The sequence below is a fragment of the Oncorhynchus masou genome, chromosome 31 (assembly GCF_036934945.1).
Source record: "Oncorhynchus masou masou isolate Uvic2021 chromosome 31, UVic_Omas_1.1, whole genome shotgun sequence".
NCBI lineage: Eukaryota > Metazoa > Chordata > Actinopteri > Salmoniformes > Salmonidae > Oncorhynchus > Oncorhynchus masou.
This window is the reverse complement of record NC_088242.1, coordinates 87,210,413-87,223,033: the sequence shown is the minus strand read 5'-3', so window position 1 is coordinate 87,223,033 and position 12,621 is coordinate 87,210,413. Positions and strand designations below refer to the sequence as shown.

The following is a 12,621-nucleotide window of genomic DNA, read 5'->3' as shown; positions in this document are numbered from 1 at the left end:
ACTCAACAGATTGATTGTACATTGTCAGTTGATTGTTGTTCCAAATAATTGTTGGCATTATCATTGTCTCCATAAAATGGTGTGACTTTTCACAAATGGTCAAACAAATTAGTTATGTGTATTGTCTACATTTCTAGATTTTATGTAATGAATATGGATCAAATATGAATTTGTGAATAAATATAACTTGGTTTTAATGTTCAACCACACTGACTTTATGTGCATGGATCGAGTGTCAGGCAGGAGATAAGCTACATGGGTCATATGAATATCTAGCCATGTGATCACATCTAGCCATGTGATAACATCTAGCCATGTGATAACATCTAGCCATGTGATTATATCTAGCCATGTGATTATATCTAGCCATGTGATTACATATAGCCATGTGATAATATCTAGCCATGTGATAACATGTGATAACATCTAGCCATGTGATAACACCTAGCCATGTGATAATATCTAGCCATGTGATAACATCTAGCCATGTGATAATATCTAGCCATGTGATAACATCTAGCCATGTGATAACATCTAGCCATGTGATAACATCTAGCCATGTGATAATATCCAGCCATGTGATAACATCTAGCCATGTGATAATATCTAGCCATGTGATAACACCTAGCCATGTGATAACACCTAGCCATGTGATAATAGCTAGCCATGTGGTAATATCTAGCCATTTGATAACATCTAGCCATGTGATAACATCTAGCCATGTGATAACATCTAGCCATGTGATAATATCTAGCCATGTGATAACATCTAACCATGTGATAATATCTAGTCATGTGATAACATCTAGCCATGTGATAACATCTAGCCATGTGATAACACCTAGCCATGTGATAACATCTAGCCATGTGATAATATCGAGCCATGTGATAATATCTAGCCATGTGTTAACATCTAGCCATGTGATAACATGTGATAACATCTAGCCATGTGATAACATCTAGCCATGTGATAATATCTAGCCATGTGATAACATCTAGCCATGTGATAATATCTAGTCATGTGATAACATCTAGCCATGTGATAACATCTAGCCATGTGATAACACCTAGCCATGTGATAACATCTAGCCATGTGATAATATCGAGCCATGTGATAATATCTAGCCATGTGATAACATCTAGCCATGTGTTAACATCTAGCCATGTGATAACATGTGATAACATCTAGCCATGTGATAACATCTAGCCATGTGATAACATCTAGCCATGTGATAACATCTAGCCATGTGATAACACCTAGCCATGTGATAACATCTAGCCATGTGATAATATCTAGCCATATGATAATATCTAGCCATGTGATAACACCTAGCCATGTGATAATATCTAGCCATGTGATAACATCTAGCCATGTGATAACATCTAGCCATGTGATAACATCTAGCCATGTGATAACACCTAGCCATGTGATAACATCTAGCCATGTGATAATATCTAGCCATATGATAATATCTAGCCATGTGATAACACCTAGCCATGTGATAATATCTAGCCATGTGATAACATCTAGCCATGTGATAACACCTAGCCATGTGATAACACCTAGCCATGTGATAATATCTAGCCATGTGATAATATCTAGCCATGTGATAACATCTAGCCATGTGATAATATCTAGCCATGTGATAACATCTAGCCATGTGATAACATCTAGCCATGTGATAACATCTAGCCATGTGATAACATCTAGCCATGTGATAACATCTAGCCATGTGATAACATCTAGCTATGTGATAATATCTAGCCATGTGATAATATCTAGCCATGTGATAACATCTAGCCAGGTGATAACACCTAGCCATGTGATAACATCTAGCCATGTGATAATATCGAGCCATGTGATAATATCTAGCCATGTGATAACACCTAGCCATGTGATATTTTTTTTAAACTTAAAGGTCATTATGAAATTAATGCCAGGATGAAATGTCAGTGTAGAAGTGCATTTGTTGATATCCCGATGAGCTCATAAAACTGTCAGGATGTCCACATTTCATTGAGTGCATGCTAAGTCAATATAATGGAAAGCCCATTTGATTGTTTTGACAAATTCAAGAAAAATTCAAATGAAGATTTTAGTCAGCCAGGTTAATGAAATGTGTCCACAATTTATTTGATGAGAACATTTATTATGATGACTTTCATTCCTTGGCCTATATCACATTGTACCATTTGCTGCCTATGGCTCTGTTCACACCTGGCATGAGATTTCTTGTCCCCCATATCTGATCTGTTATAATCCTCCTTCCCTTCACCTAGTTGTCCAACTTCATTTATTCTAGTTGTAGCAAAGTGGGTAATGTCAAAATGACAGTTATCTTCACAGGAAACTGCTACAGTAGACCAGTTCCAAGTCATGGCCGATGCAAATCAGCTTTTATGTTCCAACTTTGGAGGTGATTTCATTAGACTCGTTCACAGCCAGTTTGCAAATCATTCTGGCACTTCCAAGCACTGAATATAACTTGAAGTAATGTAATGCCAGGTGTAAACAAAGCATATGACATTCATGGTGGACGACCTTGGACATTTTAATCGTAACATATCATATACAACACTTCAGTTGTAAGAATCTTGACAAAACTTTCAAAGATAATGTCTTCGTCTTTGACAAAACTTTCCTACACACTGTACACTCACTATTTGTCTTTAAGGGCTGTTTATACAGTATCAATGGCCATTATGTGACAATGTTTGTGTGACAAAGAGACTTGGTTCATTGCATTACTGAAAACACGAGTAAAACATGGACATGTTATTTGTTGACACAATTCAACACTGCACATTTAATGAGAATAAACAGCCCTTAAATGTCATGGAGATCAAGCCAGATTAGTTAAATTTTTGTCAAGAACTTTTGTCTTGGTTACATCTCTCAGAGAACATATGACCGGAGAACATATGAACAGGTGATGTTACAACTACAGAGAATATTAATTATTTTAATTTCTAATACTTGAGTTCTTTGACCTATCACTACTGGCAGCAAGACGTTTAAGCAAATATTAACACATTTCTGTAAATAGTTATACAGAATAATTTCTGTAAGAGTACACGTCTGTAAAACCCAACAGTTGTTTCTCTCTTAGTGACCATCAGCCACCTTAACACCATCTTTTACCTGCCTGTGATTACTTTAAGTATAACTGATTCTAGAGGCAAACACAAATATGTTATAGCATTCAATAGACAAAGGCATTTACAGCTATTAAGTTGAAATACAGTCAAGTCATTTAGCCTGTTCATGTACAACGAGCATCAATGAGCATGACGTTACTTCATTGCCACTTGATCCAGATTGCAGATGGACTAGAAATGCATGTTTACTGGTTATTTTTTGTTGAACTTTTTAAATAATGAAGAATACCACTGAGAAGTTGATTTTAGTCCAACATCCACAATATTAAGAGGTGTAATACAGGTGTATTTAACATGCTGTAAGGAGCAACACAGAGTTGTTTTTGCTCACTGGGAAGCTTATAGTTCTACCGTATGCCTGCACGCATTTAAATACTACTTTAAAGACAGAATACAGATAACACAGAGTTCCAGCAGTGCTATTGTTTAAGGTTAACTATTAGCAATAATAATTCCTTCAGTGGTTCAAAAGTGAACGCTAACAGTGTTGTATCCTCAGTAGTGAGGTGAAGGCGAAGCAGTGACATGTGAGTACATCAGAAATACTGTACATGAGATTATGTCCTTATTTTGATGTATTTCAATGGTCTTTCTCAAATTAGTTTGGAGACACAGTAGTACCTTTCCAAAAACACAAACTCTTCCAGACGGTTTTCACTCAATAATTTGCATATTGTTTTTCATTAATGGTACTTCTTCCATTTTGATGATGGTACTGTATGTCTTGGAATCCACATACAATTTTCTTTTTTGTATGTTGTCACGTCTACACTACTTTTCTAACAGGCAATGATTTATTTACAAATACAAAAGTACAAAAATGTTATTTTGTAAGAGAATAGGCTATTCCCCGTAACTCCTCTCTAAAGGATAGTGTTAGTCTATCCATTGAAGTCTTGTCATCCAACTTGTATGAATGGCATGTGGGATCAGATGATTTGACATGACAAGTCTTCTTTTTTGAAGACATATTTCTGATGCAGTGAGGAAAAAAGGTTCAATACCCGAGGTAAAATGATTGATATTCACAACTAAACCATCTGAGTGTTAGTATCAATCAGGAACACAGTAGGATTTTATTCATCTCAAATGTACAGAAGTACATACGGTACTACGTAGTAGCTACTGCGCTTCAGATTTATCACATGACTTCTCATTGATTGTTGTTTCTTGGCTCAGTTTGTCTTGCAGGCAGCAAGCCATGGGGCTGGGTATGTAGTTGAATGGGGTAACCCTAACCGCCATGCTGGGGGAGCTCTGACGGAAATGACCGACGCCACCTGTGTGAGTTTCCACAGAGTGTGAATTTCCAGTAGAGGCTGTGCTGTAGCTCTTTAGGGATCCATCAGAGCCTCCATCTTGACCGGAGCCAATGCTGATCTTTCTAAGGAGGGCTAGTCTCGCTGCCTCCTCTGAGATGATTGGAGCTGTCTCAACAGTTGGAGAGGTGCTTGAGTTGGTCTTGTTGGACAAGAAATCCTCTGTTTGGACTGTGGCATCGCTCGTCTTTCTTGAATTAAGTAAAATGGTCGGCAGTTTCCCTGGCAGTGCCGGTGGTTTAGGTTTTGGCACTTCGGGAACAGGCAACAGAGGCAGTGCAGTAGATGGCAGAGTGCTCTTCAAGATTTGAGGAACATCCTCATCCCGAATTCTCCTCCAGGTGACTCTGTCATTGAGACGTGATCCAGTTCTCTGCTGCTTCTTATTTGTATCGTCCTCACTCTTGGCTCGACCACTTGAGTCAGAGGACGAGGAGCGGAGGGAGGAACGGCTCGTTACTCTGCTCAGTATGTTAATGCTGGGCGATGAGGAATGGCGCTTGATTGTGTCTCTTTCCTGCTGCTTGGTTGCAGAGATGTTCCTCTGAGGCAACCTGCAGGGACTCTCTGAGCTGGTTCTCCTGGCTGGATGCCTGGTTGAGAGGTCTCGGTCACTAGAGCAGGCTCTGGACAGAGTCACAGTCTGCCTTTGTAGCCCCTGCCTTGACTCTTGCCTTTGTCCTGGCCCCCTTTCTTGCGTCCTTCTTGGTCCCTGAGCAACTGCCTTTAGCTCTTGGCATCGAGATGAGCAGAGGAAGACTGCAGGAGCACCTGGGATTGCTTTTCTGGGCGATGCATGTTGTGAGGTAGGAACAGAGCGTGAGGACGGACCGTCACGTCTCATCATAGTCTTTGATTCCTTGATGAAGGTCAATTGCCTCAGGAACCCATTGCGGTCAGATTCGCTGCAGCTTGAATGGACAGATGTCATGCGATTGGCTGGAGGTATTCTTTTTCCTGCCACCTGACTGTTTTGCCTGCTGATACTTGTGGGTTGGTTGGTTACCAATGGTGATAGAGTTCTGGACTGTCTTGCTGCATTCTGCATGAAGGGTATTCGGACGGGTGACTTCTGTGTTTTGTGTGCTGGAGATTTTGGGGTCGGATTTGAAGGAACAGTAGAACGTCCATTCCTTTCAGGTGGACTACTTGCTGGTGTGGTATCTTTTTTGGAAACAGATTGACTAGTTTGTGAGGGGAAGGTTATTTTCTTTGGGGACTGTCTCGATGGAGTAGAGCTTTGAGATGATCCAGATGATGAGCTCTTTGGTATCCTCGGAGGTGGGGTTGAGCTTCTTTTCGGCAAACACCACTGTGTGGAGTCATGGGGTTGTCCCAAACGGTGGAGACTCCTTGACCTCTGTTGAGCAAGGTTTGGATTCTTTGGAGCATCTGTCTTGGGTGACATTTTGTTAGGAGGAGGTATTTGTGAGAGATTTATCTCTTTCTTAGGGGTGTATGTCACTGTTCTACCTCTGAAGACCACTGGCAGATTTGGAACTGGCTTACGTTGGTTAAAGTCCAGAGGTTTGTTAGCTTTTTTGTCCTTAAAGATCTTCTTTTCTTTAGGAGTAAAACTAGATCCAGACATAAATGAGAGGACAGATTCGGTCTCTTCAGAGGACGGTTCTTGAGACTTTGATGCTTGTAACCGTGTGACAACAGAATTAGCGCCTTCTTGTATTTCTCTCCATTCAACACTGTTGAGGTCTGAGTCTTTATCCGAAGCCATATCCTCACTGTCAAATTCTTGTTCTTTGTTCCATCCACTGGCCACATTCTGCATGACGTTTCTTTGTTTCTGCTTCTTCTCTGCTTTCTTTCTTGCAGAAAGCTTCTTCCTCTGCTTGGGCATTGCAGATGTTATGCATTTTTGCAGAAGATCATCCTCTGAATCCATACTGACTGAGCTTGGTGAGCTTTGTTCCTCATACTGATTGTGGATGTGCATTGGTCTTTTTTGTTGGGCCTGGTTAGATATCTTGTTGTGTTTGTTTTTCACCCATATTTGCTGGGCTTTTGATTGGTGTTCCTCAAATTCTGCATCAATCAAAGAGCTAAGAGATCCACTAAGAGAATAACATGGGGGTGTTTCGTCCATTATTAGTTTGTGCTTGATCCTATTAAAACCTTTGGGTCTTGTCTGGGAATTGTCAATCCGACCAATATTAGTCATACTTCGGGAGAGAGTGTTCTTGCTGGACTCTCTCATCTGTTTTTTCCCTGCCCTTTTAACCACTCCCTCCTCTTTGTCTGTCTGTTCATTGTATAAGCAGTGAATGGCTTCCTCTGTGGGACACCGGATGGACTGAAAAACCTTGTTCCCCTGGAGTGCACTCTGAATTTGGTTCCCCTCTGTGTTTGGCTTTATGATAGGCAGATCCAGTTTCCTTGTCAGGACCTGTCCCTGCTTTTGTCTTTGTTGAATGAGTGATTGATCATGCTTTCTCTGGTTAGCCACTCTATCAGCCACCTCTTTGCTCTGCATCAGTACTCTTTGAGTGGGAATGACATGTTTGATTGACCTGTTCATTTGACTGACTGGTATGTCAGGCTGACTGGTCATTTTAGTGTTCTTGTGGAAGTGCGAGAAAACCCGAAGGTCTTCAATTCTCTTTGCCTCTTGATCCAACAATTCCTGTTTGTTCATATTTCTTACCCTCCAATCTTTTGCCCCCTTGTCCCTCACTGGGTACTGAAGTGTTTCGTCACTTAACGATGTCGTGCTGGAAAAGTTTACGGGAGTGCCCTCGGCAGAATCAGTATATGAGGAATCATCAAGATATAAGTCCTTTTGTTGCATTACAATCCTTCTCCCTGAGCACATTTGATTGGCATTGTTAGGAACCATCATATAAACAGGTATAGGTTTTCGGGTTTGTGAGTTTAGAACATGGGTGGGTAAGGTGGAGATCAGGGAGGGTCTTACTTTCCTGAACTTGGAGGGCATTGCTGAATTGATGCATTCTTTGAGAATTTCTATATCATCATCTGAATTGCCCTCACTATATCTTTCCCCTTGGTCCATAAAGGAAGGATGCTCATTGTCATCTGTCTCTCCCTGAGCCTGTGGGAATGTTGGATTGTTGTCCTTTTGCTGGAGTATGGGGGTCAATTTCAGTTCAACATCCTTCTGAATGAAGTGCTCATGAAGAGGTAGAGCACTCAAGCTAGAGGCGCATGAAAAGTTCTCTGTCGGCTTTTCCACTGTAAAGTAGATCATGGTGTCTAAATCTGGAGGCAGGTTGAACCTTTCCTTAAATTCTGCAATGTCCATGAACTTGCGCAAGCTGCTTTCCCACTGCCCTGCTGTCCCGGCGTTTTGGCTTTCTGTACCATTTGATTCAGCAAAGCATGGAGTTTTGCTTCGACTGGGAGGCATGGTTTGCCCTGGACTGTCAGGAAGATCACTTGGACTTATGGTCCCACTGATCATTTCGCTGCATGGATCACTTAGTATGGAGCTGGCAATTGAGTGAGATTCAAAGCTACCAAGTGAGCTGACAGAGCTACAACGACTCATCACAAGTGGGGTCTCATGGATGTAGTTCTCTGACGAACTTGAAGGTGATCTGTCCTCAAGTATGCCTGGTGAGACACCCCTCAGGAACACCTTTTCATGTTTGGTTGGGCAGGTAATTTCAATTGGATCAGTCCCAAGGCTTTGACAGGTTTTTGAATCAGTGACTAGCAGTTGGCTATCACTAAGATCCTCCAAGGTCTCATTCTCCTCCTCCCTCTTTACCAGATCCTCATCTTCCACTTCAATGATCTCAAGTGATGAGTCACTCTCCAACTCATTTTCACTTTGACTCTGCCCGTCAAGAGCTTCATCACCAGAGGAGAGGGAGGACAGGGAACTGCAACGGGAGAAACAGATCGGTGTGTTCTCCACTGAATACTTCTGCAGTGTCTCCATTGGTCCAATGGTAGGACTTCTAGCAGAGCTCATTGGAGAAAACTTGGTTAAACTCCCCCCAGTCATCACAGTTGGGACCCAGGCTTGTCTCCTCATTGCTTGAGCTGCATGTATATTGATGGCAGTCTTTGCAACACCAAACTTAGCAACACTTTGAATTAGAGGGACATGTTGATAGGAAGGGGACAGCTTTATGGAAGTCATGCTGACATCAGAAGAGAATTTAGTTGATAGGCTAGCTGGTGTTTGAGGGGGCAACGCTTGGCTCTTCTCTGTTTCTGTGCTATTAAGATCAGGCAATTTCACATTTTTGCTGTCCACAGAATCTCTCTCTGGTACGTCGATCTGACTTGTCTCATTGAGGACATGAGCTCCGACGTTAAGGTATTCTTGATGGGCCACCTTAAGATCAAGCTTGTTAGGCCGTCTCGCTGAGGGTCTAATCTGGTCCTTGCTACCACAATAGCCATCACTGGTGCTGCCACTGTTCAGACTGTCAGTGGACAAACTTGCATGGGTAGTTTTGAGACGTAAGATAGCATGGGCTCTGTTTAGACGTTCTCTGTGTGCATAGCTGCTGGTATCAGAGAGGCGGCAGGGGGAGCATGACTTGGCCCGGGCCTCATGGAGTTCATCTGATCCATAGGGTAGGTCTGCAAAACGATCCTCTGAGCTAAGGCTGAAGCTGTCCTCCGAAGATGTATGCATGGTAATGTCCTCCACAAGCTTATCAATCTTAGCCACAGTGTTGGTGATCTTTTTTGCTAATTTTTCTGCTGCAACAGACACCTCATCTTCTGGAGGCACTGGCTTCTTTTCCTCTGTCTGTGGTGGCTCCACATCTCTCTCCGGTTCACTGTCCTTCTTGCGAGGCTGGTTTTGAAGAAAGTTGGAGTTGGTCAGAAACATGGAGAGCATGGAGAAACTCCCTGTGTCCAGACTACTGGAGACATTAGGGGCCTCATCATCGTCAAAGCAGCCCGAGTCAGATGCATAATCTTTTGCTAGGCTTTCGATGTGCCACAGTGGCTTGTTGATGCTTGGATGCTTGGCACAGTTTTTTTTTTCAATAGAATCGAATGTCTCCGTAAGGTGCTTTGCATCTAGCTCAGCCTCTAGTGCTTTCTGCTTCCTCATATAGAGTGAGGGCATGCAGGAACCAGGGGATATGACCGCGGCATCCTTATACTTGAAGGGCCGGTTCGTGAGCAGGTTCCGTAGAGCTGCGGCACTTCCCATGGCTATCATTTTGTGCTTGGAGTGGATGAGGTTGCGCAGCATGCTGACCGCTCCCAGGTCCCACAGCAGTTCCTGGTCCTTGGGACTGCGGGCAGAGAGATTCCAGAGGGTCCCACAAGCGTTGCTCACAATTGTCAGGCTGTGGGAGCGCAGGTGCTGTAGCAGTGTTTGGAGGCAGTTGTGGTCCCTGAGGATTTGCCTGTGTTGAAAGAATGAGAACATACTAAGTATACAAGCATGTCAGAATGACATGTGCAGAAATTGATGACAATACTCATTGAACAGTTGCACTGATGTAGAATTCCATTCAAGGAAATACCTGTAATCGTCCCTGGTGGCCACAAGACTGGACACATTACGCAGGATGCCACCTCCACTCTCAATGATTGCCAGTGAATTGGTCTGACATCTGTAGGTGAGGGTGCTGACCAAGAAGCCCAGAGCCCCATCTACTGAGCAAATGGCCACCTTGTTCTCAGGACTGTGTGCTGACAGATTCCACAGAGCGCTGAGGAGGCTCTTCAAGGTGGATTCCTAAAATGGGATTTTGCATTAACATTGCATTAGAGATTTAAAAAATATATTGTATTTTGCAATTATTTCCTTTGATAATTGCTTTGGTTACAATTGCCAACATGAATTAATCACATAATATAGGTATGATTTTACCTTTGTAGCTTGAAGAGCACAGGTTATCAATCCTGTTACACTCCCCACGTCTCTAAGGACCCTCTTGCTGTTGATGTCTGCACGCCATGACAGATTTCTAAGAATACTCGACACTACCTGTGAGGGAACAATAGACATCACCTCTTCAGCCATGTGGTATTGTAAAAATGTATTTGAAGCACTGAAACTAAAAAGAGTAATGCCTAGTGATCCTGAAAGGGTGACAGAATTAATACACTCTGGAAATAGCTTTAGTATAGTAGTAACAACATCGAACCTGATGTAGTTCCTCACTATCAGATGCAAGTTGGGTGACAATGGCCTGCAGGCAGCTTTTCTTTGTGCAGAGAGTGGCCTGTGTAAAATAAAGGTCAGACATATTGTTGAAGTCGGAAGATTACATACACTTAAGTTGGAGTCATTAAAACTCATTTTTCAACCACTCCACAAATTTCTTGTTAAGAAACTATAGTTTTGGCAAGTCGGTTAGGACATCTACTTTGTGCATGTCACATTTCCAACAATTGTTTACAGACAGATTATTTCACTAATCATTCACTGTATCACAATTCCAGTGGCTCAGAAGTTTTCATACACTAAGTTGACTGTGCCTTTAAACAGCTTACAAAATTCCTGAAAATTATGTATTGGCTTTAGAAACATCTAGTAGGATAATTGACATCATTTGAGTCAATTGGAGGTGTGCCTGTGGATGTATTTCAAGGCCTACCTTCAAACTCAGTGCCTCTTTGCTTGACATAATGGGAAAATCAAAATAAATCAGCCAAGACCTCAGAAAAAAATTGTAGACCTCCACAAGTCTGGTTAATCCTTGAGAGCAACTTCCAAATGCCTGAAGGTACCACGTTCATCTGTACAAACAATAGCACGCAAGTACAAACACCTTAGGGCCACGCAGCCATCATACCACTTAGGAAGGAGACGTGTTCTGTCTCCTAGAGATGAACGGACTTCGAAAATTGCAAATCAATCCCAGAACAAGAGCAAAGGACCTTGTGAAGATGCTGAAGGAAACGGGTACAAAATGATCTATATGCACAGTCAAACAAGTCCTATATCGACATAACCTGAAAGGCCACTCAGCAAGGAAGAAGCCACTGCTCCAAAACCACAAAACAAGTCAGACTATGGTTTTCAACTGCACATGGGGACAAAGATCATACTTTTTGGAGAAATGTCCTCTGGTCTGATGAAACAAAAATAGAACTCTTGGCCACAATGACCATCGTTATGTTTGGGGGGAAAAGGGGGAGGCTTGCAAGCCGAAGAACACCATCCCAACCGTGAAGCACGGGGTGGCAGCATCATGTTGTGGGGGTGCTTTGCTGCAGGACGGACTATGCACTTCACAAAATAGATGGCATCATGAGGTAGGAAAATTATTTGGATATATTGAAGGAACATCTCAAGACATCAGTCAGGAAGTGAAAACTTTGTTGCAAATGGGTCTTCCAAATGGACAATGACCACAAGCATACTTCCAAAGTTGTTGCAAAATGTCTTAAGGACAACACAGTCAATGTATGGGAGTGGCCATCACAAAGCCCTGACCTCACTCCTATAGAACATTTGTGGGCAGAACTGAAAAAGTATGTGCGAGCAAGGAGGCCTACAAACCTGACTCAGTTACACCAGCTCTGTCAGGAGGAACTGCCCAAAGTTCACCCAACGTATTGTGGGAAGGTTGTGGAAGGCTACCCAAAACATTTGACCCAAGTTAAACAATTTAAAGGCAATGCTACCAGATACTAATTGAGTGTATGTAAACTTCTGACCCACTGGGAATGAGATGAAAGAAATAAAAGCTGAAATCAATAATTCTCTCTACTATTATTCTGACATTTCACATTCTTAAAATAAAGTGGTGATCCTAACTGACCTAAGACAGGGAATTTTTACTAGGATTAAATGTCAGGAATGGTGAAAAACGGAGTTTAAATGTAGTTGGCTAAGGTGTATGTCTTTGTTTTCAAAATGCCTTTACAAATCAGATAAATATGTAAAACTTTCAGTGGTTCGATGCTTTTCGGATCATACCTTGTTGACGACATCTCCGAAAGTAAGGTTCGTCAGTGCCATTCCCGCGTAGCGTCGAAGTGCCATATTGATGGGATCGTTCTGCATGCCGTACAGCTCCTGGTCCAAGTGCATCACCTCTGCAACCACCTGCAACCCTCCTAAACAGATACACCCACCAAGCACATCACAAACTGAATAATAGATTCATTCACATATCATATTTTTCTTTATGGTTATGCTTATCGTCTGTATATTTCCCATTGACGTGTTGTTCACT

At 42.2% G+C, this 12,621-nt stretch overlaps 1 protein-coding gene across 1 annotated transcript in view; it reads right to left on the bottom strand.

Moving 5' to 3' along the window:
• Positions 1-2,109: 2,109 nt before the first annotated feature.
• LOC135524679 (adenomatous polyposis coli protein 2-like) overlaps positions 2,110-12,621 on the bottom strand; it is a 50,628-nt gene continuing 40,116 nt past the window's right edge. Inside the window, exons 11-15 of the mRNA XM_064952419.1 lie at positions 12,363-12,502; positions 10,582-10,659; positions 10,305-10,421; positions 9,955-10,169; positions 2,110-9,834 (exon numbers count right to left, since the gene is read on the bottom strand). Coding sequence (XP_064808491.1) covers positions 4,281-9,834; positions 9,955-10,169; positions 10,305-10,421; positions 10,582-10,659; positions 12,363-12,502 — 6,104 coding nt within the window. The 3' untranslated portion in view covers positions 2,110-4,280. The remainder of the gene's footprint in view (positions 9,835-9,954; positions 10,170-10,304; positions 10,422-10,581; positions 10,660-12,362; positions 12,503-12,621) is intronic.